This window comes from Onychomys torridus, chromosome 11 (genome assembly GCF_903995425.1).
Source record: "Onychomys torridus chromosome 11, mOncTor1.1, whole genome shotgun sequence".
NCBI lineage: Eukaryota > Metazoa > Chordata > Mammalia > Rodentia > Cricetidae > Onychomys > Onychomys torridus.
Genome location: NC_050453.1, coordinates 66004073 through 66029841, shown reverse-complemented (window position 1 = coordinate 66029841; position 25769 = coordinate 66004073). Strand labels below are relative to the sequence as shown.

General features: G+C 43.9%; 1 protein-coding gene across 8 annotated transcripts in view; it reads left to right on the top strand.

Annotated features, from left to right (window-relative positions):
- The window catches only part of Epb41l5 (erythrocyte membrane protein band 4.1 like 5), a 117721-nt gene that overhangs the window by 78539 nt on the left and 13413 nt on the right, over positions 1-25769 (top strand). For 6 of the 8 annotated variants that reach the window (XM_036202297.1, XM_036202292.1, XM_036202296.1 and 3 more), the window contains 4 exons: positions 1418-1581; positions 13033-13130; positions 16111-16239; positions 19699-19787. In XM_036202297.1, coding sequence (XP_036058190.1) covers positions 1418-1581; positions 13033-13130; positions 16111-16239; positions 19699-19787 — 480 coding nt within the window. The remainder of the gene's footprint in view (positions 1-1417; positions 1582-13032; positions 13131-16110; positions 16240-19698; positions 19788-25769) is intronic. The other 2 variants (XM_036202295.1, XM_036202293.1) reach the window with 1 other exon arrangement.

Here is a 25769-nt window from a genome sequence, read left to right as displayed (position 1 = left end):
TTTCACTCAGTTGAGGTGGTGATTGTCTATTCTCAAATAGTTGGCTTTCTGGTGCTTGTCTGCATAGCTAGTCCCCTTCGAGTAGTCTGACTGAGTCCTGCTTTGTTGCCTACTGCATCATTTGGCTGGCTGTCCTTGAAGTCTTGTTTTCAGACATGGTTGACCTGGTAGTGGTCTGAACCTTACAGCATGCTCCTGAATACTCACTCAGTGCTCTGTAAATTATCTTTTCACTGTGTCAGTAGAATCAGTGTTGAGTACCACAACTTCCCTCTCATGCCTTCAGGTAGTTCTTTCTCAGGCCTTGAGGGTGGTTTTCTAGCAAGCATGCCCCTGCTTACCTCCAGGACTCTGTCCTGTTTGCTCCAATGGCACTCGGCCTTTGATTTGTATCAGCTACTTTTCCCTTTTTGTGACGGAAGCAAATTAAGGGGAAAGGATTTATTTGGGTGTCCAGTTCAGGGGAATGCAGTCTGTCCTCTTGTGAAAGCATAATGGCAGGAACCACTTGGTCCTGGTGGCTGACCAAGATGGCTTTCTCCTTCTTCCCTTTTCATGTGATGCTTTTTCATCTGTGTGCACATTTGTGTGTGAGTGTGGTCAAGGACAGCTTCAGGTGCTGGTCCTCACTTCCCATCCTATTGGATTGAGTCTCTTGTTCATCACTGCACACTAGGCTAGCTAGCCACCGAGATGCTCCTGTGTCTGGTTTACATCTCCTTGTAGGAGCATTAGGATACTCACCTATTGCATCTGTCCTCATCTGCCCTGCATCTGTTTTGGGTCTCCAAACTCATGTCCTTATGCCTGCAAGGGGCATGCTTTACCTGCTAAACCATCTCTCCAACCCCCTTTTCCCTCTTTCTTCATCCTGGGACCCCCATCTGTGGTTTGGTGCTGCCTACACTCCAGGTGTTCCTCTTCTGGTAAACTGGCCTGCAGAGATACCCTTGGGGATACAACCAAGGGTGTCCTCATTAGCAACCTGGGTGTTGCTCACAGATTTCTAGTTACTTTAGTCTCCCCAGACTCTTCTCATCTCATCCTGTTACCTGAGATAGTCCCCTGCTCTACCACCTGGCCCTGCCTCTGCACTGTGGCCTGAATGTGCACTCAGGGTCCTCCAGGTGTTCACCTCTTGTTTCTTGACTCAGAATCATTCTCTTTTGTTACCCTTGTTGTCTATTGTCCTGAGAATAGTTTCTTTCTCCCCTGCAGGTTATCTCAGGTTGGAAGCTAATCCATTCCCTTTTGCTCCATCTTGCCTGGAAAAAGTATATCCAAAGACTTTTGAAAAGTGAATAAAGACAGTTCAATAAAACTTGTCAATTAATTTTTTCCAATGTTTTTATTTATATTTTAATTTACTTTAATGATAAATTTACTAGTTTAAGTAAACTTTCTGTTACTTTTACAGCTTGCCCCTGAATGTTGATTTGCTAAATAGCCCAGACTTACTAGAAACAACCATTGGTGATATAACAAGGACATCAGATACTTGGGAAACATCCACAGCACCAGATGACATTAATGTGGCCACCAGGTCAAATGAATTAGAGGAGCCCAAAGTTGAATGTGAGAGTAAGTACCTGTTGTGTAATCTATCAGTGACATTTAAAACATCTTTATTTCATGCATGTGTTTGGTGGGGTGTACCATGGTGTGCATGGGGAGGCTGGAGGCAGCTTTGAGGGCCACTTTTCTCCTTCTACCACGTGAGTGCCAGGACCAGACTCAGGTCCACATCATCAGGTTTCGAACCCAGCACCCATACCTGATGAGCTAACTCCAATCCCAACACCTTTTGATTACATCTCCTTTTATTTATTTTTCATCCTGATGGCAGTTTCCCCTCCCTCCTCTCCCCTCTCTTCCCAGTCCCTCCCTCCCCTCCCCTCTGTCCCAGCCCACAGTCCACTCAACCTCAGTTTCTATTCCAAAAAGGGCAGGTCTCCCGTGGATATCAACAAAGCATGGCATATCAAGTTGCAGCAAGACTAAGCACCTCCCTTATGTTAAGGCTGGGCAAGGGGACCCAGTCTGAGGAGTAGGGTCCCAAAGCCTGTAACAGAGTCGGAGACAGCCCTGCTCCTGCTCTTAGCAGTTCCACAAGCGGACCAAGCTACACAATTGTCACATATATGTAGAGGGCCTAGGACAGTCCCATGCAGGCTCCTTGGTTGTCAGTTCAGCCTCTGTGAGCTCCTATGCGCCCAGGTTAGTTGATTCTGTGGGTTTTCTTGTGATGTCCTTGACCACTCTGGCTCCTACAGCCCTTCTTCCTTTTCTTTAACAAGATTCCCCAAGCTCGGTCTAATGTTTGTCTGTGGGTCTGCATCTGTTTCCATCAGTTGCTGGGTGAAGCCCCTCTGGTGACAACTGGGCTAAGGTACCAATCTATGAATACAGCAGAATATCATTAGGCATCATTACATTGACATTTTTTCCCTCCAGTTGTATTTGGTTCTATTGTAGGTCTCTGGGCTATCAGCCTCTGGGTCCTGCTGCTCCAGGCAGTGTCAGGGGGTGGGCTAACTCTCGTGGCATGGGTCTGAGGCTGAACCAGTTGGCTGACCACTCCCACAGTCTCGGTGCCACCCTTACCCCAGTATATCCCATAGGCAGAGGCAGACTGTAGGTCGAAGGTTGTGTAGCTGGGTTGGTGTCCCAGTCCCTCCACTGGAAGTCTTGTCTGGTCACTGAAGATGGCCAGGCAACTCTTATTGCTAGGAGACTTAGCTGGGGTCATCCTTGTAGATTCTTGGAAGTTTCCCTTGCACAGGTTTCTGTCTCACCCCAAAATGCCCCCCTTTCCGGTTATCTTTTTCAGTACTCTGCCCCCACACACCTGATCCCTCTTTTCTATTTCCCCTTCCCAGGGAGATCTGAGCATCCCTCCTTGAATCCTCCTTGTTACCTAGACTCTCGTCTGTGGATTGTAGCATGGTTATCCTTTACTTTACAGTTAGTATCCACTTATGAGTGAGTACATACCATGACTGTCTTTCTGGGTCTGGGTTACCTCACTCAGGATGATTTTTTTTTCTAGTTCTGTTTATTTGCCTGCAGATTTCTTGATGTCATTGTTTTTAACATCTCAGTACTACTACATTGTGTAAATGTACCACATTTTCTTTATCCATTCTTCAATTGAGGGGCATCTAAGTTGTTTTCAGCTTTTGGCTATTACGACAATTAATAAATGGGACCTCATGAAACTAAAAAGCTTCTGTAAAGCAAAGGACACAATCAATAGGACAAAACAACAGCCTACAGAATGGGAAAGATCTTTACCAGCTCCACATCTGACAGAGGGCTGATATCCAGTATATGTAAAGAACTCAAGATACTAGACATCAAAATACCAAATAATTCAATTAAAAAATGGGGTATAGATCTAAACAGGATTCTCAACAGAAGAACCTCAAATGGCTGAGAAACACTTAAAGAAATTTTCAGTATCCTTAGCCATCAGGGAAATGCAAATCAAAATGACTCTGAGATTCCATCTTACACCTGTCAGAATAGCTAAGATCAAAAACATAAATGACAGCTCATGCTGGAGAGGATATGGAGCAAGGGGAACAATCCTCTAATGTTGCTGGGACTGCAAACTTGTAAAGCCACTTTGGAAATCAATATGGTAGTTTCATCTCCTTTTGAAGCAAGATATTTAAACCACTTCCTCCCAAAATGTACCTAATAGCTTAGTTGAGAATACTTTAATCCTCTTGCCTTTTGATTAAGGAGAACACCAGGGAAAGTTTAAGATAACATGACCTCATATCATGACACAAGCTGTACTCCAAGTCAAGATAATATAACATTTATAGTATCATGAGTGATTATAAATTTGCAGTTGTTCATTCTGAGTTTTTACTTGTCCTTTGAGTATAAGTTAAGAAGATAATGGAAGCAGGGATACAAGGATCATGAGTTTCAGGCCAGCCTCGATGTAATAGTAAGACCCTGTCTCTGAAACTCCTTAAAGATCTCCTGGGGCCCAGGGTTGAGGGATGTTTTGTCTTCAGCATCTTTCAGCTCATAGAAGATATTTTGCTATTACTACCTAGTTGCTGAAAAGAATGAATGCTTCTTTCCTTCCTTTTTTTCAGGGGCTGCAAGGAAAAAGTAAACTGCTCATTGAAAGTACTTGTGTATTTGCAAGTTGGTTTGATTGGAAAGCTGAATTTTTTTTTTTTTTTTTTTTTTTTTTTTTTTTGGTTGTGAGTCTAGCCTTTAACAGCTGAGCCATCTCTCCAGCCCTTAAATTGTTTTAAACAGGAGTTTATTGTTGCAGCTCGGTGTAATAGGGTTCGCTTTCAGGCAGCTTGTGTTTATATGGTTCTTGCCAGTTTTATTGTGTCATAGGTAAAATTAGATGCCATCTTTAAGGAACTCACAGAAAGTGTGAGTGCTCTGCCGCCTGAAGTCTCCAGAGCTTGCCAGTGACATCTAGTCACTGAGAATGAATGAGAGAAAGATGAGGGCTTGTGTCCACAGAGCATGCTAAAGAACACTGTGGTGCAGATGAGATCCTAGGCAAGCACTGCAGACACCCTGCCAAACAGCCCTTCTAGCACATGGTGATGTTGTTTAAACTCTTCAACAAGAGGTAACTAAATTATTATGTTGGCAATTTTGAAGTAATATTGTTGTGCCCACATCACAAGACCCCCAAGCAAGACCACCACAGAGCCAATATCCAGTGCAAAACACAAAGGGGTTTATTGATAACTGGAAAGCTCGGGCTTGGTCTAAGTCCAACATCCAACACAGCGGGTAGAGGAGGATGGCCCTGAGCACTCACTTGAAGGGCTTTATATAGGAAAGGTTTACATGCAGTTTGAGAATGGACAAGGAGGCTAGGGGTGAGGTAGTTCTTTGAAGTTACTGGCTGAACTATAAGCATGAGGTTACTGATGGCTAACAGGATTCAGGGTATCTACAGAGACATAAGATTTTGCTCCCTATGTCCTGCTTTTTTTGAACCCAGATTATATACATTCAGATTTATTGTTCCAGTCCCACTCTCCCCTGAGTTCAACTTCTGGTCAGTTGAGCCCATCACTCCCCATATCTTGTTTTGCCAAGCCCAGGATAGATAGATTTATTGTTTCAGCCTTATCTTCCCGTAAGTTCAACTTCTGCTCAGTTCTAAAACTGCTGGTCAGCAAATACCTTTGGAGATGGTGGCAAGGGAGTGTCCCTCAAGATGGCTACTGATTTTTCCCTTTCAATTCCATTTAGTTTTTCTAAAGTCATTGGACATTCTTCACGAAGCTGGAGAGAGATGGCTCAGAGGTCACATGCACAGATGCTCTTGTAGAGGACCTGTGTTTGGTTCTCAGCACCCACATTGTGAGGCTCACAGCAGCCTGTAACTCCAGCTCCAGGGGCATATATCACCTCTGCCTCCGGAGGCAATCTGCATGCATATGCACCTACCCACAGGCAAACACTCCCATACACATAATTAAAGATAAATCTTAAAAAAAAAAAAAAAAATCCTTCATTTCTGTTTGTCAGATACTAGTATTTCCTCTTTCATAATTTCTTTTATATATTTAAATTTTGATGACCTTGCCCTGGACTCTACTTTCTGTTATAAATGGTTGTTCTTCCTTAACTTAAAAAAGATACAAGATAACAAACCAAAGCCATCAAATCTAGATCCTGCCTTCAAGCAAAGTACTTCACAGATCAGAAAAAAAATAGCCTGCTGTTAGGAGAATTCCTCCTGGGGGAGATGTGAACACAATCTAATCCATCCTCATAAGGTCCCCAGGACAAAAGTATGATTCCACCAAAGTTCACCCTGGGGAACAGCGAGTTGATTGGGCTTACTTACAGAGTGTGAGTGAGCAGTTGCAGGTGACTGTTGGTGACCCCAAAGCAGCTGCACCGGAAGGTCCCATACAGCATGGCAGAGCTCCGGAACAGCATGTCAATGATCCCTGTTAGTTAGTCTTGCCCAGCCTGTATACTCCAGCCACTCTCCCAGACACTTTCTCCCCAGCCCGTGTGCTGTTAGGATAAAATGTATCCAAATGGCTAGGAAGGGTGGCTGGATCCTCAGGTGAGGATCCAATGACCCACCTCCCCCTCTATGAGGGAATGTCAACAGTCCACCAGACTAATCATGATGGACTCACACAGGCACAGTTGATCTCATGAATACAGTGGCTACTTGACATAAAGGACTATGTTCTACATCTTTTTCATGGAGATGGAAATACTGATTTTATCCATTTTATGTTATATAAATTTTAAAAGTTTAATGGTGCCTTCAGTGCCATAATAATCTTGCATTACCAAACAATTATTTTTTTTCAGAGTTTTTTGGTGTGTTGTTTTTTTTTTTTTAAGATTTATTTATTTATTATATATACAGAAGGGGGCACCAGATCTCATTACAGATGGTTGTGAGCCACCATGTGGGTGCTGGGAATTGGACCTCTTAGCCACTGAGCCATCTCTCCAGCCCCCCCTCCCCCAAACAATACTAAGTCTGTAATTGTTAGCAAATTGTATCAGGGGAGGGTGACATGGTATAATGGAGTGGGTCCCATAAATTATCAAATAAGGGTCTAGTATCATGGCTCAGCCAGGGACGTGCTTGTTGCATAAATCTGATACAAGTTTGATGCCAGGAACTCACATGAAGGCAAAGGGAAAGAACAAACTCAACAGAATTGTCCCCTGACCTCCACACACCCAGGGTGCCATGCACATACTCCCTCCTACACACACATCATTTACATACAATAATAAGACAATTCTCTGTATACTTTGAAGTCATATATGAACTTATTTATGTGTAATGTTTTACTGTTGAATCTTAGAGGAGCAATTTACAAATGTAGTGAAGCAGATTTTTACAGTACATCAGTTATAAGGAAAATATTTTAAGTTCCTTCTGCCATACCCTAGATATAGATACCTAAGAGTTAGTGTGTTTCTCATTATATAAAGCATTCGAGAAGGGCTTGAATGCTATAGAAGTGGTGGCAGAAGCATAGGAAGCTCTTTAATTAATGTAACTTAGTTCCTATTTATACCATTTCCTCAGTCAGTCAGTGAGACTAGTTAGAGCATTTTTATACCAAGAGCGCAAGTCCTGGGGTTGGGGAGATAGCTCCACTGGTAAAGTGCATGCCACAGAATCACGAGACTCTGAAGTTCAGGTGCCCAGCACCCACCTAAAATCCAGGCATGGCAGCACATGTCTATGACCCAAGCAGGGCAGGGGGAAGACAGAGACAAGAGGATTCCCAAGCTCACAGCAAGCCGAGCTAGCTAAATTGATGCTCTCCAGAGAGAAACCCTGCCTCAAATTAAAAAAAAAAAAAAAAAAATAGCGTTAGAGGAAGACACCTGACATTGACTTCTGGTCTCTGTACTATCCATCCTCTCATACACACAAACACATACATGCACTTACACCATACACACACACAAAATTGTTTAGAGAGCGAAAATCTGATTTGGTTTGGTTTGGTTTGACACAAGGTCTCAGTATGTAGCCCAGGCTCACCTAGAACATGCTTTGGAGTTTAGGCTGGCCTTGTGGTCACTTGGAGTGATCCACTTGCCCCAGCCTCCAAGGTCTTGGGAATGCAAGCATATATTTTCGTGCCCACCACCTTCATGTTCTCTGTCTTCCTGTCCATGTACTCTGTATTTTATAATGGTTATAGTATGAAAATGAAGAGTTACATGAAGTCATTTGGAAAAGAATACTCCTGGCATCACACGGAGACACACAAACAAGGCAAACGTAGCTCAACAACATGGCTTTCCAAAGGGTGCTCAGCCCAGCAAGAGAGCACACCAGGTGGGGATCACTTAGTTTCGATCCTATCACAGTGTGGTCTCTGTGTCACCCTGTTGCTGCAAGCTGGCCCTTACATACTGACACTGTTGGCCAATTCCTAAATGCTGTTAAGGAAGAGGTGTGCTAGAGTCAAGTCTCAGGAATGTTTGGCATCCAGGGGTCAGGTTAACAGGCATGTTTGCAAGAGTTTCACAAGGTGGAGGAGGTTTGTAAAATACTGGCTCTGGGTAGTTACCTGTCTTTGAAAGAAAAGACTTTCTGACATATACCCCCATTGTACATTTTTTTTTTTTAAACTCAGCCAGCATACACTGACCTTCTGAAGTCTCTAGTAACAAATGATTTATTGTTAAAAGTGACTAGGAAATGTTGATTGAGAGTGGTCTGATGAATCTCTGGACAAGGCCTCTAACACACAAGGGATTTGTTAGCAGGGCTTAAGGTAAGCCACCTTCCTGAGAGGGCCTTGGCCACGGAATTGACCTGGACCAACTTGAGTGTTAGGTCAGAGATTATATTGTATTATTTTGACTAGAAGTTTTCTTTTAATGAGCATTTACCTTTTCTAACATCCTTTCTGAAGAGAGGTAACCCTGAATTATTTAGAAACCAGATTAGATGCCAAACATATCTGGCATCACTAGTCTCTGGAAAGGGTGAAGCTACTATGAGCCCAAAAACATTCCTGGCTTTCAGCCAAGAAACTGGTTACCTGGAGAGAAGCCTGTGTGTTCCTCTGGGTATCATCACTCTTTCATGCATATCCCCTAACTGCCGTGTGGAATCGGGGAATGTCCAGTGGTACTGGGAGGTTTTAGAGGCGCTGCCATTTTGGTTTATTCCAGTGGTTGCATTAACCAAGATTGTGGTAAAGTCGTATGGCCTTCACAGTCTTGGCCAAGGTGGTAACATTGCCACAGTCTTGGCCAAGGTGGTAACATTGCCTCCATCTTGACGGTGACAAAGCCATGTGGTTACTTTATACTGTGGTGAGTTCGGTCTGTGAAAAAAAAAACGAGCCCATCTCCCATTGGGGCTCAAGTCTGTGTGGGACCCACACATTCCACAGACGGAGTGGAGACTCTCACTTCCTTTTCTTTAAAACAAAAATCCCCTATGTTAGGTTAACATGGACAGAGCAGGAGACAGTCTATGTGGCCTAGGTGTGTAGGCCCAGAAAAGCAAAGCAAAGACTCAGAGAAGACATTCCATGTTCTTACCCTGCGGAAGGGGAGTCCATGTATCTCAACACAATTGTAATTGTGAACACCGAACAATGTCATCTTGATCTCATTTTGATCTCTGTTCAGCTCCAAGGTACGCGCTGTTGCTGGCAGGGGAGCCTGTTAATGAAGCAGAAGGAATGAGGAGATGTACTTTATGCCTGTATGTGGTCCTGTTGCTCTGAGAGCACTTGGAGAAACTGGAAAGGAGAAAGTTACCTTGGCACCATTTTGTCCCACCTCAGCATAGTGATGCCTGAGATCAGGCATCTGTGATTCTGATCCATATTGACATAATTTAAGACCCTCAGAACTAACTTGTGAAAAATAGTTCGTCCTGATTTATAAGCTTAGCAGCCTTGTGTGGTGCTTTTACTAGTAAGAAAAGCAGCTGCCTGGGGACTGACCACATGGTCTTAAGGCAGTGACAGACCTACCACTCCTGGTGGTATCTGCCCTTCCTTCCCCCAAGCCTGATCCAGAGTTTCCCAGGTTCTCTGGAGGAACCATAGTGGAGAAGAAAGTCCTGCGTCCAGAGAGAAAAGTTACTGAGTTAACCTTAACATTTAGTTTCCACCACATGGCCATCAGTCAGCCACAGGAGCCTGAGGGGATAAGACCTGAGGATTTCTCTTAAGAGAAGGGAGAAGGGACGTCTTGAAGATCCCTTTCATGTTGTTGGGTTTCTTTCATCTCCATTTTTGTCAGATAAAGGACTGATCACCCTTTCTCCAACAGAATATAGTCTGTTGTCTTAGTCATTGTTCTATGTCTGTGAAGAAGACACTGACCAAGGCAACTCTTACAAAGGAGGATGTGATTGGGGCTGGCTTACAGTTCAGAGGTTTAGTCCATTATCATCATGGTGGGACATGGTGGCTCACAGGCAGACGAGCTGGAGAAGGAGCTGAGAGTCCTACATCCCAGTCTGCAGGCAGCAGGAAAAAAGAGCCACTTGGGCCTGCTTGGGCTTTTGAGACCTCAAAACCCACCCCCAGTGACTCACTTCCTCCAAGAAGGAAACACCTCTTAATCCTTCTCAAGTAGTATCTGTGCCTGGTAACTAAGCATTCAGACACATGAGCCTATGGAGGCCATTCTCCTTTTTTCTTTTTCTGAGACAGGGTTTCTCTGTGTAGTTTTGGAGCCTGTCCTGGATCTCGCTTTGGAGACCAGGCTGGCCTCGAACTCACAGAGATCCGCCTGGCTCTGCCTCCCGAGTGCTGGGATTAAAGGTGTGCGCCACCACCGCCCAGCTATGGAGGCCATTCTTCTTCATATCGCCACTTCAGGCTTTTCCTGAGCAATGAGATTCTTGTTGCCAACATGTTAGCTTAGGAGTTGGGAGACTCGCTTTTCATGGGACCCTTGAATTCAGTCCAGAAGGCCGACAGCATACAGATAGGCCCTGGGTCCACATGAAACAACAGCCTTTATCATCCGTGGGGTTCTTTTATTTTTTGTTTTGAGTTTCCCGTGAACTGTAAGAGAATTGTATTCCTACTTTCATTTTTCCCAGAGCTCTTTCTACTTTTGCTATTTCCTATCCCAAATATGGGAGTCTCTTAGAGACCGAGTCCCTGTTTCCCAGGAGTAGAGACTTCTTGTACTCCAAGTCAGCATCTTTGCCACCTCTTGTCAGATTGATAGAAACTCCTGACTAGATCTAAGAGACAGCTGATAAGCTGTGTGAGGTCACCTGAACACCTTGGAACTGTGGATCAGGGCTCCACATTTCCTTCGTGCTCAGAGCACAGTATAGTCAGGTGTCCCGAATGCCAAAGAGATACTTTGCCACTCCTTATCGGTTTTTCTTCCTTGTTCCATGCACAGTTACCTGGCCACTGCAGAGCTCTCCTGGGCCCTTCCCCACATGGCGAGAAATTTTACATCCGGGCATGGTTACTGATCTAAGGAACATCATTCCCTGGGAACAGAGAGAAACACAAAGTAAAAGTAACCCAGAAAGGTAGTTGCAAAAGGGTGCTTAGCCACCAAATCAGGCAAGCAGGCAGGCACACCAGGTTGGGGAGTGTAGTGTGTCACCTTGTGGTGGGAGCTCTGCCTTACAGGCTAACATGATGGGCTAATTGCTAATCAGTGCGAAGGGAAAGGCTGTGATAGAGGCAAGTCTGGTCTGGCATCCAGGAATTACCTAACAGGAATGGATCCAGAATTTCACAAGAGGGAGTGCTGGTCCTTGGTGGGCCACTCACCTCGGAAAGAAAGGCTTCTCTCATGGAAAGAGTAGGTATAATAATAGCTAGGTTTCTGTGTCGTTTTGCCCATTTGTTCTGTGTCTCAGGATATTTGTCAACTGAACAGCTTTAGTTCAAAAAAAAAAAAAAAGAAAATATTAGTTTATCAGTGCAAGCGTCTGCATCAGGCTAAGTTCAGTCAATAATTTAGAGCATAGCAAAGCCAGAAATAAGTAAATGGGTAAGGAGGATTTAGGAAAGACCAGTATTGGGTTAGCAACTTTTAGCTCTGTGCATTAAGAGCCCCTGGAGAGTTTAAGGAGTATACTTATCAGAGGCTTTCTTCTAGAGCAAAGGTTCTCAACCTGTGGGTCATGACCCCTTTGGGGATCAAATGACCCTTTCACAGGGATTGCATATCAGATATCCTACATATCTGATACTTATATTACAGTTCATAGCAGTAGCAAAATTACAGTTATGAAGTAGCAGCAAAAATAATTTTATACTTGAAGGTAGTCACCAAACATGAGGAACTGTAATAAAGGGTCAGCCCCCAGCAGTAGGAAGGTTGAGAACCAGTGTTCTAGAGTCTGGTACAATTATTCTTGACCAATGAGATGGTTCTGTGGGTAAAAGTCCTTGCTGCTAAGTTAAGCCTGGAGGTCTGAGTTCCATCTGCAGAACCTGTAGATATAAATCTGTTGTTGTTTTTTTTTTTTTTTGGAGCTGAGGATTGAACCCAGGGCCGTGTGCTTGCTAGGCAAGCACTCTCCCACTGAGCCAAATCCCCAACCCTATGAACGGTTTTATTAAATAAGAAACAGAGCCAAATGCAGGGTTAAAACCCAAGAGGTCAGAGCAGTAGCAAAGAACTAAGACCAAGACGGTCTTCTTACCCCTTGCTGTCCTCCTTCCTCTCAGAAAGAGACCTACTTCCTGTGTGTCTGTCTTTTTATTGACTTTCTGTTCTGTCTTCTCATTGGTTATAAACCCAACGACATGACCTCCTCGTCACTTCCTGTCTATACAGACCTCCGGGTCTATGTGGTTGATACTGAGATTAAAGGCGTGTGTCTCCATGCCGGTGGTGTCCTTGAACACACAGAGATCTGCCTGTCATGTGATCGGGATTAAGGGCGTGTGCTACCACTGCCAGACTTCTGCTATGGCTTGCTATTAGCTCTGACTCCCAGGCACTTTTATTTATTAACATACAAATAAAATCACATTCCAGCACAAATAAAATATCACCATAATAACCTATGGTGGCAAGGAAGAATGAAAAGGACACAAGCAACCTGTTAGAGTTGTCCTCTGACCTACACGCACACACACACACACACGCACCAGAAGCAAAGATTTCTAAAAGGTTGCTCGAAGACAAGTCTAGGAATTCAAAATTTCTTGAAGGCCCTAGATATATATGGTTGTAATGTGCAGCCAGACAAAGAAGCCACTGGCTTTATTGACAGGCATTTTCAGAAGATCCCTTTGACCCAAAGGACATGATTTCTTAACACTCCCCATTTTCCCCACAAGACAGGGTTTCTCTCTGTACCTCTGGCATTCCTGGATCTCGAATTGTAGACCAGGCTAGCCTCAAACTCAGAGATTCATTTGCCTTTGCCTCTCAAGTGCTGGGATTAAAGGCGTGGACCACCACTGTCCAGCTTACTCCACTTTGAATGAAGGAAAAACAGACTTCAGTGTACACCCTCATATAACTGTCAGAGCCAGGCAGACTAATGAGAAGGTTTGCTTTTTTCCCCAGTGTTAAAAGATGACACAGAGAAGCTCAAACAGCTGGAAATGGAGCAGAATATCTTGCCATCTCCACGACCTCCCGTTGACATTAATGTCAACAGCCAGGTATTGGGGTCTCTTGTGTGTCTACTTGTTATACAGTGTCATGGTTCCCAAAAAGACTGACTTTCCAAGACAGCTGTCTTAATTTGCTTTCTGTTACTGTCGTAAAGGCCGTGACCAAAAGCAACTTGGAGAGGGGTGGATTCATTTCATCTACAGTTTACTGTCCTTCATGAAAGGAAGTGAGGGCAGGAACTCACGGCAGGAAGTAAAGCGAACGCCTTAAGGAGATGCTGCTTACTGGCTTACTCTTCTACAACCTGTGACCACCTACCCAGGCGCAGCACCGCGCCACACCAGTCATTAAAATGCCCACAGGTGGCCAACAGGCCACTCTGAGGGGGCATTTTGTCGGTTGAGATCCCCTCTTCTCAGAAAAGCCTAGCTTGTATCAGGTTGGCCGAGAACTAACCAGCACCACGATACTGTCTCATTTTTGGTGGGAAGTCAGTCTGTTGAGCTCTGAAAACCTGTGTTCCCATTTTAAAAGGTGAAGTGTGTCAATATGCAGGCAAAGGAGGAAACTTGCATGGCAGCATGAGGACCTTTAATGGGGCTGAAGAGGACTGGGATCAGCGGGTGGTGCTGAGAGGCGGCTTGGTGGCTAAGAGCACTTGCTGCTTTTGCAGAGGACCCAGGTTTGGTTCCATGCACCCATGTGGCAGCTAGCTACCATCTATTACTCCCAAGTTTAGACAGCCTCTCCTTAGCTTGCAGGCACTAGACACACACGCGGTGCACATACATACATGCAGGCAAAACACTCATAAAATAAAAATAAACACAGAAAGAAATTATTTTAAGGTTAGAAGCAGGCATCTCTCAGTGAGTTCAAAGCCAGACTGCTTTTAAATAGTGAGTTTCCAGCCAGCCAGGGATACCTAGTGAGACACTGTCTTAAAAATAAATAAAAATTAAGGTCTCTCATGATGGACATTTGTTTGTCTGGTTGATTGGTGTTTGTTTGTTTTGAGACAGGATTTCTCTGTGCAGCCCTGGCTGTCATGTAACTCACTCTGTAGACCAGTCTGCCCTCAAAATCAGAGGTCCTCCTGCCTCTGCCTCCTAAGTGCTGGGACCACCCAACTCATGGTGGGGTTTTTTTTTGTTTTTTGTTTGTTTGTTTGTTTTTGTTTTTCGAGACAGGGTTTCCCTGTGTAGCTTTGCGTCTTTCCTGGATCTCTAGCCCAGCTGGCCTCGAACTCACAGAGATCCGCCTGGCTCTGCCTCCCGAGTGCTGGGATTACAAGCGTGCACTACCACCTCCTGGCTCATGGTGGTTTTTTTAAAGAGACACTGAGGAACTAGAGAGATAATCAGTAGTTAAGAGCACTGGCAGCTCTCCTGGGTTCAATTCCCAGCACCCACATGGAGACTCACCCATGTAGTAGCTCATGATCCTCTGTCACTGTAGTTGCAGAGTATCTGATGCCCTCTTCTGACCACTGTGGGCACTGCGCTTTCATGCACATACAGTCACATTTGTACGCATAATTAAAAAACTAAGTGAAAAACATCACTGGGCTGACTGAAAGTCATAGGTTAAGGGGTTGTATTTTTTTTTTTTCACTTTAATGTGTATTTCTGAGGCTTTGAAATGAGGATGTGCAAATGATTAAGAAGTGCTCAACTCTGCACCATAGTAGTTCAGGAAAGGGGAAATGTCAGTACCTGTAAATGAGCCGTGTTATAAAAGAACATGAGAATTACAGGGAGCTGAGCTTGGTGGCTCAGGGCCATAATCCCAGATAGTTGGAAAGCTAAAGCTGAAGAACCATAAGTTCAAGACCTGCCAAGGGTACAGAGTGATTTCAGCATCAGTCTGGAAAGCCTAGTGGGATCCTGTCTCTAAATTAAAACCAAAAGAATAGGATGCACAAGGTCCTAGGTTCGGTCCCCATTAGCGCTCGCACACGCTCTCTCCCTCCTCCCCCCTCCCCCACGCACGAGCACACACAGAGACTTCCTTCTGCTAACGGGAGCTAGGAGGTTACAGGCAAGATCAAATCTTAAAAAGTGATTCTCATGCTCTTTTATATCAGAATTACATAGGAAAGCTTGTTAAAAATTCAGATTTAGAGCCAAGCTTGCTGGTACATTCCAGTCTCAGCCTTTGGGATGCCTCGAGGCCAAAGAATTACTTGTTCAAGGCCAGTCTGAGCTACATAAGGAGACTCTCTCAAAAAACAAAATTTTTAAGTTCGGATTTTAGGGTGCTGCCTAGAGGCTGAAATAGACCACATTGAGAAACATCAAAATTGAAATAAGGACATCAAATTTGTTCAGACTTGGAGGTGGTATGATATGCAGTCCTAAGCCCAGCAGCTGTCCCGTGATTAGCTCAGTGGTAGAGTGCTTGCCTAGCAAGGGCAAGACCCTGGGTTCGAGCCTCAGCTCCAAAAACAAAAAACAAAACAAAATAATAATAATATTAATATTAATATTCAATGTAGTACAAACTGGTTACATTTCTTTTAAATGTACTGGTCTACCTCTATTTAATTACAGTGTTTATTGAGTGGATTGGTTATTTGTTTTCATCAGTGTCTTTGAGAATGTTTACATATTTGTTACATTAGTGGTTACATATAATTTGTTACAAAAAGTTACCTCTTTCCCTGGTAACAGCTCCAGAGTTAGAAACACGAAATATGAATGGTCAGGACCTTTACACATCTCAGGACCTAATTCCTATCTTTAAGCAACTGCGTTACTGAAATGGTTGAACTAAGACCTTCCTGGAGGACATGTGACACTTAGTGACATTTATCCCAGGTGGATTTCAGATTAGACACTCTAGGGGTCAATCCCTTTCATGCTGGAGCTCTTTATCTGCAGTAGATGGCTGCAGGAGTGAGTGTCTGGAACAGGAGACAGCTGCCTGAGGCATGTGAGTTCCTGGTTGTCTGAATATGAACATTCAACATTCCAATTCCCACATAACTATGGCCTATCAAGAGTGATTCTGTTTTTGAACACTCAGGAAGAAGTGATAAAGTTGACTGAGAAATGTCTTAATAATGCCATTGAGAGCCCAGGATTGAACACAGTGAGGGTTCCTCCTGACTTCAAGAGCAATATTTTGAAGGCTCAAGTAGAGGCAGTGCACAAGGTAAGCTTCCTTCCATGGGTCTGCCCTGGTGTGGGCTGGCTAGTTTATGTCAGCTTGGCACAAGCCAGAGAAGTCAGAAAGGAGAGATTGAGAACATACCTCTGAGAGACCGGGTTGTAGGCAAGCCTGTTGAGCGTCTTCCTAATTAGTGAATGGTGGGGGAGGGCCCAGCCCCTGGTGGATGGTGCCACCCTTGGGCTGGTGGTCCTGTTTCTGTATGAAAGCAGACTGGATAAGCCATGAAGAACAAGCCAGTATAAACAGCACTCCTCCATGGCCTCTGCATCAGCTCCTGCCTCTGGATTTCTGCCCTGCTTGAGTTCTGTCCTGATTCCTCCAGTGATGAACATTGATGTGGAAGTGTAAGCCAAATAGACCCTTTCCTTCCCATTGCTTTGGTCATGGTGTTTCATCACAGCAGTGGTAATCCCAACTAGGGCATGACTCCACACAAACACAAGACATACTGTTGTCATAGATGATAAATATAAGATATGGAAGTTCAGGCTTTAGAATCTCATTTCTATTCTAGCCCCTTCAAATTTTGTGTTTAGGGGCAAATTAGTTTATTTCTCAAGCTTCGTTTTCTGTTTTAAATAAGATAAGGGTAATGCTTTCCTTAAGATGCATTCTAAGAATGGATGAAAGTAATAATGCAAAGGACAAAGAACACTGCTGGGAACATAATAAACATTAAAAAGTATGGCCCAATCGGGCATGGTGGCACACACCTTTAATCCTAGTACTCAGGAGGCAGAGGCACACGGATCTCTTGAGTCCCAGGCCAGCCAAGGTTACATAGTGAGACCATATTTTTAAAAAATAAATAAATAAAAATCATGGCCCTGATAGTGGCAGTCACTGTAACAGCTGGTATGATTAACATATAATCTGATTTTTTTTAATGCTCTTGGAACAGTGTCAAGGAACTGGCTTGTCTCCTGCGAGGCCACTGTCTTGACCTCAGACTTCCCAACCTTTACCACAGTGCGACATGAATGCTTGTTATATGTATGCTGTCTGGCTCATGGCATCCTACAGTAGTCTAAATGACCAAGAGAGCGTGACCTTACATTTCAGTTCTTCGTTTTTGATTGAATAAAATGAGAAATCATTTAATAACTTGAAATTACAAGGATTTTATTGTATAGTGACTGGCCTCATAAAGACAATTCCAGAAGCACATACCTCCATAGTAAAAACTTACCCAATATTGTTTGTTTGTTTGTTTTGAGGCAGGATTTCTATTGTGTAGCTCCAACTGTCCTGGAACTCACTATGTAGACCAGGCTGGACTTGAGCTCACTGAGTTCTACTTGCCTCCCAAATGCTATGATTCAAGGTGTGCATCACCATGCCTGGCTCTACACAATATTTTAAAAAGAAGCAGTAGAAATTCTACACAAACTCTTTCAGAAAATAGGACAGGAAGGAGAATTTCCAAATTTACACTATTTATGTTCTCCCCATACCAAAACTAGAGCAAAGTATTACAAGAAAAAGATTTCAGACCAGTAATCCTCTCAAACGGGTAGGAAAGTTCTTTGAAAGTGTAATCAAGGTCTGATGGATAGTGTAGAAATACAGTTAGTTATTCTTCATGACCACACAAGGGTGTGTGTCAGGAGAAAATTTGGTTTATCATATTTAAAAATATGTACAGTTAGGCCAGGAGTGGTGGCACATGCCTTTGATCCTAACACTTGGGAGACAGAAGCAGGTGGACCTCTGTGATTTTAAGAGAGAGCTACATAGTGAGACCCTGCTTCTTCTCCCTTACCCCCAGAGAAGTCAGATTATCTCATTACATATAGGAAAGGCATTTCACAACACCCAGTACTGGTCATGTTAAAAGTTCCCAGTACAGTAGGAATAAAATGGGTCTCATTTAGTCTGCTATGTTACATATCTTCTTAACTTCAAAAAGAAAGAATCACTCCGGGCGGTGGTGGCGTACACCGTTAGTCCCAGCACTCATGTCTGTCACTGGTTTCTGTTGCTGTGATAGAACACCATGACCAAAAGCAGTCTGGGGAGAGAGAAAAGGAACAGAAGCAGATGCCATGGAGGAGTGCTGCTCACTGGCTTGCTCCTCATGGCTTGCCCAGCTTTCTTTTTTGTACTCAGAGGCACTTCCCGGGAGTGGCACCACCCACAGTGGTCTGCCCCTCCCAAATTAATCATTGAAAATGCCCCCACAGTCCTTTCTACAGGCCATTCTGATAGGGACATTTTCTCAATTGAAGTTCCCTCTTCTCAGATGACTCTTAGCTTGAAGTTGATATTTTAAAAAAAAAAGACTAACCAGCACCCAGGGCCAGAGAAATGATTTAACAAATAAAGGTGCTTGCGGCCAGGACTGACAACTTCAGTTTAGTCCCCGAGACCCACATGGTAGAAGAATAGAACTGATTCCCACCAGTTGCCCTCTGATCCCCATGCTTGTGCGGTGACACTTGCATACCCACACATGTTTACAAATAGAGCAGTATAAAAAACATCACGGTGCTCTAAAGAAGTAGAGACTAAGGTAGGCATTGTGTGGTGGCAGCTTGTATGAAATTGTAGGAATGTTTTCAGACAGGGGAATAGTGAAATGTTACATATTTGTTATGCACCTGTGAGTATTTTTCAGCATTCATCAGACATTTGATGTGAGTATATTTACTGTGTTAAACATTACCTCAGTGATGCTGGGTAATAAAACTGAGATCTTTAGAAAAACTTTTGGATTTCCTTCTTAAAATAGTCATTTAATTTAAGAAACAGGAGCCAGCTGGGCAGTGGTGGTGCACGCCTTTAATCCCAGCACTCGGGAGGCAGAGGCAGATGGTTCTCTGTGAGTTTGAGGCCAGCCTGGTCTACAGAGTGAGTTTCAGGACAGGCTCCAAAACTACACAGAGAAACCCTGTCTCGAAACAGGAGCCAAGTATATAGCTAACTGTGTTCTTTATTTGGTTTTTTTGTTTGTTTGTTTTTGTTTTTTTGGTTTTGGTTTTTTTCCGAGACAAGGTTTTTCTATAACTTTTGGAGCCTGTCCTGGACTAGCTCTGTAGACCAGGCTGGCCTTGAACTCACAGAGATCCACCTGCCTCTGCCTCCCAAGTGCTGGGATTACAGGCATGCGCCACCCCCACCCGGCTCCGTGTTCTTTATATCATGTAAATTTAAAAACTCCTGGCATTGAATCTGTGTGGATTTTGTATTGGGTAACACTCTGTAGTGTCTCGAGTAATTAATACCTGTGTGGTGAGAAGATGTGCCAAGTATATTCAGCACTCTGAACTTGATTATTAGATTGAGTCTTAGATTATTGATCTGGCTGTTGGGTAGAGCTATAGTAGATATGGAACTGATAAGTTATAATTACATCTTATTGGAACTGAAGCAAGTTAATTTTTATGTTTTTACAGGAATCCTTTCAAAGATTTAGTGTTTTTTATTATTGTCTTTTCTTAGGCTGCAAGAGAAGATAGTTTAACTCATAAAAATGTCAGCGTTGAAGATGCTGCGACAAACAGGTACAATCCTGGGGAAAGTGAATTCAGGTGATTTCCTTAGATTTTTTTCCCTGCTCCCTCTTCTTTGCGCATCAAAGGTTCCACTGTGTCTGTCTGAAAGACAGCTTGAGTTCTCTCTGCTGTCCGTGGGAGAGCCAGCTAGTGTCTGGTTTGAGGTTGTCTGGAGATATTCTTGGTCCTTCCACACTCTCATCCTCTTTAACTGATTCAAACTGCAGGGCAAACCCATGTTTGATTAGTGCATGCTGGGACACTTGGGTGTCATCTTCTGATCCCAGCACACTGAACGCCAAGACTCTGACAGACCTGAGCAGATGTCTCGCTGCCCTCCTCCTCACCGGCGCTAATCTCCTTAGTGAGATGTCGCCACTGGGTGGTGGTGTTGGGCGTTTAGCCCTTGCTCCTGCCTCTTTGGGTTTTGTTCATCGCTGTATCCAAGGAGCTGGTCCTTGGCCTGCTGCCTCTGTTGTCTTTACGAGTTTCAAGTTAGTGGTAGTGGACCGACTAACTTCCCTTAGCCTTTCTGCTGGACACTGTTCTGGTCTGGGGACAGAGTGTCTTCAGTTTGCCCACATTCTTGGGTTTTTTGGTTTTGGTTTTGGTTTTGGTTTTTTGAGACAGGGTTTCTCTGTGTAGCTTTGCACCTGTCCTGGATCTCTTTGTAGCCCAGACTGGCCTCGAACTCACAGAGATCCGCCTGGCTCTGCCTCCCAAGTGCTGGGATTAAAGACGAGCGCCCTCATTCTTGAAGGATAGCTCCCTTGGCTGTAGGACGAGTTGATATTTCCTCCTTTTCTAGTGACACTTTTAAACGTTTTGTACAGTGCTTTCTGTCCTTGAATTTTCCATTTGTGTCCATTTTGTGTTGGGTGGTGTTGTTACTGCATGTTTGGCACTTTTAATTTTTTCATACACTATCTTCTAATCATGCTTTTCCCTTCCCCAACTTGTCCCAGATCCTCCCCACCTTCCCACTCCACACCTTTTCTTTCTCTCTTTAAAACACAAAAAATACCAAACCAAAGGAAAAAGTCTCTCACTCACTCAGAACACACACACACACACACACACACACACACACACACACACAGAGAGTCAGAAAACAAAATATATAAGCAAAAGACTAATAAGACAAAAAATGCCCAGACAAAGCAATTTGAGAGAAAAAGTCAACACAGCTGAAGCTCCCCTTATGCCAACCTTCTCTGCTGAGGCCTGCCCTGAGGAGCCGTTTGTATTCCCGGTGAGACTCTGATGGAGAAAACAGTTTTCATTTGCAAGCAGGTGTCAGCTGCAGATAGCTTCTTGGTTAGATCCTGTGTTCTGTGTCCACTTCCCCTCTCAGTAAGGAGGCCCTATCTGGCTTAGACCTGAACAGGCTCTGTGTATGTGGCCAGAGTCTGTGAGTTCATATGTGCATCGGTCCTGTTGTGTCTGGGAGGCATCCGTCCCCTCTGGCTCTTACTGTTTTTCCACCTTTTTTCAGCATAGCCCCCTAAGCCCTGAGGGAAGGGTTTGATGAAGACATCCATTTAGGACTCAGTGCTCCAAAGTCTCTGACTCTGTATATTGTCCAGCTGTGGGTCTCGGTGTTAGTTTCCATGTACTGCAAGAAGCTTCTCTGATGATAGCTGAGCACAGCGTTGATCTATAGGTATGAAAGAATGTCGTGAGGAGTCATTTTAGTGCTGTGTTTCTTTAGCAGAGCTGAAGTGTTTGGTTCCTGGCCACCCAAGTGGTGTCAGGGCTGAGCTGGAGCTCCTGGAGTGGGCCTTAGATCCAGTCAGAGTAGCTGGTTATTCCCACAACGTCAGTGCAGCCACCGTTGCACCGGCATACCTTGCAGGCAAGATCACTGTTACAGATCACAGGGTTGGAGGCTGGCCTGATGGCCCCCTTCCTCCTCTGGTAGTGTGCAGAGTACTTCCAGTACCATGAACACTAGCCGGTAGTGCTCAAGCCTCTAATTACATACCAGCTTGACTTCTCCATGTTTGATGACATTCTGTCAGTGTTGTCTGTCTTCAGCAGTAGGGCCTTACCCTCAGCTGGGAAGACCAACCAGTGACCTTGGCCTCCGGTGTTTGGGCTTTCCTTAGTGCCCTTTTGGCTAATGACTGAATCAGATGCAACACAGTCCTGCCTGCCACCAGAGGTTTCACCCAGAGGTGATGAAAGGTGTCTGGGAAGGGCACCGTCCTCCCTTGTTTGTTGCACACACCAAACCCCACCCCCACATCATCATAACAATTTATTCTATTTCTTTTTCCATGGGAGAGCCTCTTCTCCCCTGCCCAGTCCCTTATTAGGTACCTCACCTTTATGTTAATACAGATCATAACATGCATTTCAAAGGCTCAAAAATCAACACCAGTGGGCCTGGAGAGATGGTTCAGTAGTTAAGAACACTGACTTCTCTTCCAGAGGACTAGGTTCAATTCTCAGTACCCACATGGCAGTTCACAACTGTCTGTAACTCCCTCATATGTGCAAGCAAAAATCAATGCACATAAAATAAAAAGAAGTAAATCATTAAAAAAAACAACACCCTCCATATATAAGAAAAAACATACAATATTTGTATTGGGGATCTGGGCTACCTCACTCGGGATGATTTTTTTCTAACTCCATCCATTTGCCTGTGAATTTCATTTTTAGCATGTAAATAATGTTCCATTATGTAAATATGCCACATTTTCATTATCTGTTCATCAGTTAATGAACTTCTGGCTATTGTGATAGAGCAGTAATGAACATGGTTGAGTAAGTGTCTCTGTAGCAGGTTGTAGAGTCCTTTGGGTATATTTATGCCCAAGAGTGGTCTAGGTGGATGTTGAGGCAGATCGATTCTAGCTTCCTGAGGAACCACCACACTGATTTCCATAGTGGCTGTATGAGTTTGCACCCCCACCAGCAGTGAATAAGTGTTCTCTTTCTCCACATGCTCATCATGATGAGCTGTAATTTGTTGTATTGACCTTGGCCATTCTGACCACTGTAAGATGAAACCTCAAAGTAGTTTTGATTTGCATTTCCCTGTTAACTAAGAATGTTGAACATTTCAATTAAGTGTTTCTCAGCATTTGGGTTTCATCTGGGGATTGAAGTCACCCGCTGTCGCTGTGTGAGGGTCAATGTGTAGTAGTGTTTCTTTTATGAATGTGGGTGTCCTTATGTTTGGTGTACTGATGTTTAGAGCTGCAGTGTCCACTTAGTGAATTCTTCCTTTGATGGGTATGCAGTGCCCTTCCCTATCTCTTCTGATTGGTTTTGCTAAAAATCACTACACCAGCTTGTTTCTTAGGTCCGTTTGCTTGGAATGCCTTTTTTCATCCTTTTACCCTGAGGAAATGTCTATTCTTGATGTTGAGGTGTGTTTCTTGGACCCTGTTTTCTAATCCAATCTGTTAGTGTCATTTTACTTGGGAACTGAGACTTAATATTGAGAGTTATCATTGAGCAATGTTTATTGATTCCTGTTAGTTTATTCATGGTGTGGGTTTCTGTAGCTGAAGTTGTCCTGTGTCCTACCTGGCCCACGGTCAGGACACATCTCTCTCACCCGCTAGTCCTGCAGCCGCTTGGACCCAAGTCAACACACAGAAAGGCTTATGTAATTAAAACTGCTCAGCCATTAGGTCAGGCCTACCACTGACTAACTCTTACATTTAAACTAACCCATAATTCTTATTTATGTGTAGCCACGTGGCTTGGTACCTTTTCTCAGTTCTGCCTTCACATCTTGCTTCCTCTGTGTCTGGCTGGCGACTCCTGATTCAGCCTTCCTGTTCCCAGAATTCTCCTCTCTGCTTATCCTGCCTATACTATACTTCCTGCCTGGCTACTGGCCAATCAGCATTTTATTTATTAACAAAATCAGAGCAATACATTCACAGCATACATGGCAATATCCACAGCACTTCCCCTTTTCTTTTTTTTTTCCAAAAAGGAAGGTTTTAACTTTAACATACTAAAATTACATATAACAGAACAATTATCAAGCGAGAATTATACTTATAATATCTAGTCTATTTGTATTTGACAAAGTTAAAGAAGATATCCTATCTATCCTATATTAGTGAGTCTAAGGTTTCATATCTAACTTATCTTTTATCATAACTAAGGAAATTATAACTATCTAGTCTTGAACTACATCAAAGATCTCAGAAGGATATTATACTACCTAAGTAAACATGAAGTGCATTATAAGCAACTTTCAAAAATCTAGAATGACAGAGACAGCTGGCTGCCTGGACAGTCATCCAAAGTTCCTCTGTAAAGTTGGGGCATTTGTCTTCAGCCCATGGGCGTAGAGTCTCTCAGTCACTTCTCTCTATGTCCCGTAGAATGTCTGGCAGTTTCTTCTGTGAAGCAGGAACCTGAAGGACCATTTTGTCTTGCAAAGTTCAGTGGTCACCTTCCTATGGGTCCTGCACGTCCAGCGGATACATCATTTTGTCAAGCAGTTCAGGCAAAAACAGTTTCTTGCCCAAATGGTTATTTTTGCCAAGAAGATGATGAACTCCATATGGAGTGTCTTTGATGCCCAGTAAATGGAGTTGGGGTGGGAAAAGGGGCACCTGTAAGCAGGCTGCTACAGAGCTGAGGGTGGGGCTGGAGAGATCGGCATGGAGGAAGAAAGGATGGAGAGTGAAAATCACTACCCACGCCCCAGCCCAGTACGGCCACTGTGGGTCCAGGGTAGAAAGTCTTTGTGGACTTTGGCGGCCGATATGAAGGAGTGGCGATGCCCAGAAGGGAAGGCTGTGAGAGCCTCCTTGGGAAGGAGCTAAGCTGGATGTGCATCAGAAGGTGGAATCCACAGGGAATGTTTTGTTTTGTTGACTGCTCCTACCTCTTCTCTCGGTTGCTGGGGTGACAGGTACAAGCTTTCTAGTGAGAAGTTGGCTTTATCCTTATGATGATCCATTAGATGGGAGGAATCATTTCTCGAGAGTGCTTGTCTCTGTCTTTCAGTATGGTATAGTTAATACAGTGGCAGAGATCTCTGAGTTCGTCTTGCAGAGTTCCTTGAGCTCATTCAGTTCCCTTGTCTAGTAGTTTTCGGCTTTTGTTTATTCGGTTAGTTCTTCTGCACTCCCCTAGACTCGCAGACATATGACACATGTACAGACTTCCTTCTGCTGTTGCGGTTCCATTGTTTGGGCTCTGCTCCTGATTTTGCATAAACTCTGTTGGTCTCTTTGAGCTCACTGATTCTTCTGCAAATCTTACTAAGTCTGCTGTTGAAATCCTTTAGCAGATTTTTAATTAAACAGTCCTGTTTTCTAGCTCTAAGTCTTCATTTGGTCCATTCTCTGCCTGCTCTCACATTGTCCCGATCTCTTGTAGTTCTTGCTTTCTGAGAGGATTTGACGCAGTAGAGCCCTTTGCCCAGTAAGTGCAGTGGTTTGTGTGTTCTCAGGGGAGCTTCTGCTACAGTCTTCGTTGTGAATGAGCCACGCTCTGTCACATTTAATTTGAAGAGTGGGCATTTTGATCTTGATGACACAATTTTCAGCAACATTCTTGTCTCCCCTGGGCTTTCTTGGCTGTGCTTGCTGCGTGGTTATATAATAGTTGGTAACTGTTCCAAGTGATGTTTGGAGACGTCTTTGTGAGCATCAGTCTCTGATGCCTGCTGCCCTAGTTTACAACCCAGCTGATGATTTGACAGAGATGTCGTATGACTGGAGCCAAGACGTTAGAGGAAAAGAAAAGAAAAAATAGAGGAAAATGAGGCTAGAGAGTTGGCTCATCAGTTAAGAGCACTCTGCTTTTCAGAGGACGTGGCTTCATTCCCAGCACCCGCAAGGCAGCCCAGAACCATGTATAACCGCATTTTCTTTCTTTCTTTTTTTTTGGGGGGGGGGGGGCCTGGTGGTTGGTCTTTTGTTTTGTTTTTTCTTTTTTTTTTTTTTTAAAGATTTATTTATTTATTGTGTATACAGAAGACGGTGCCAGATCTCATTACAGATGGTTGTGAGCCACCATGTGGGTGCTGGGAAT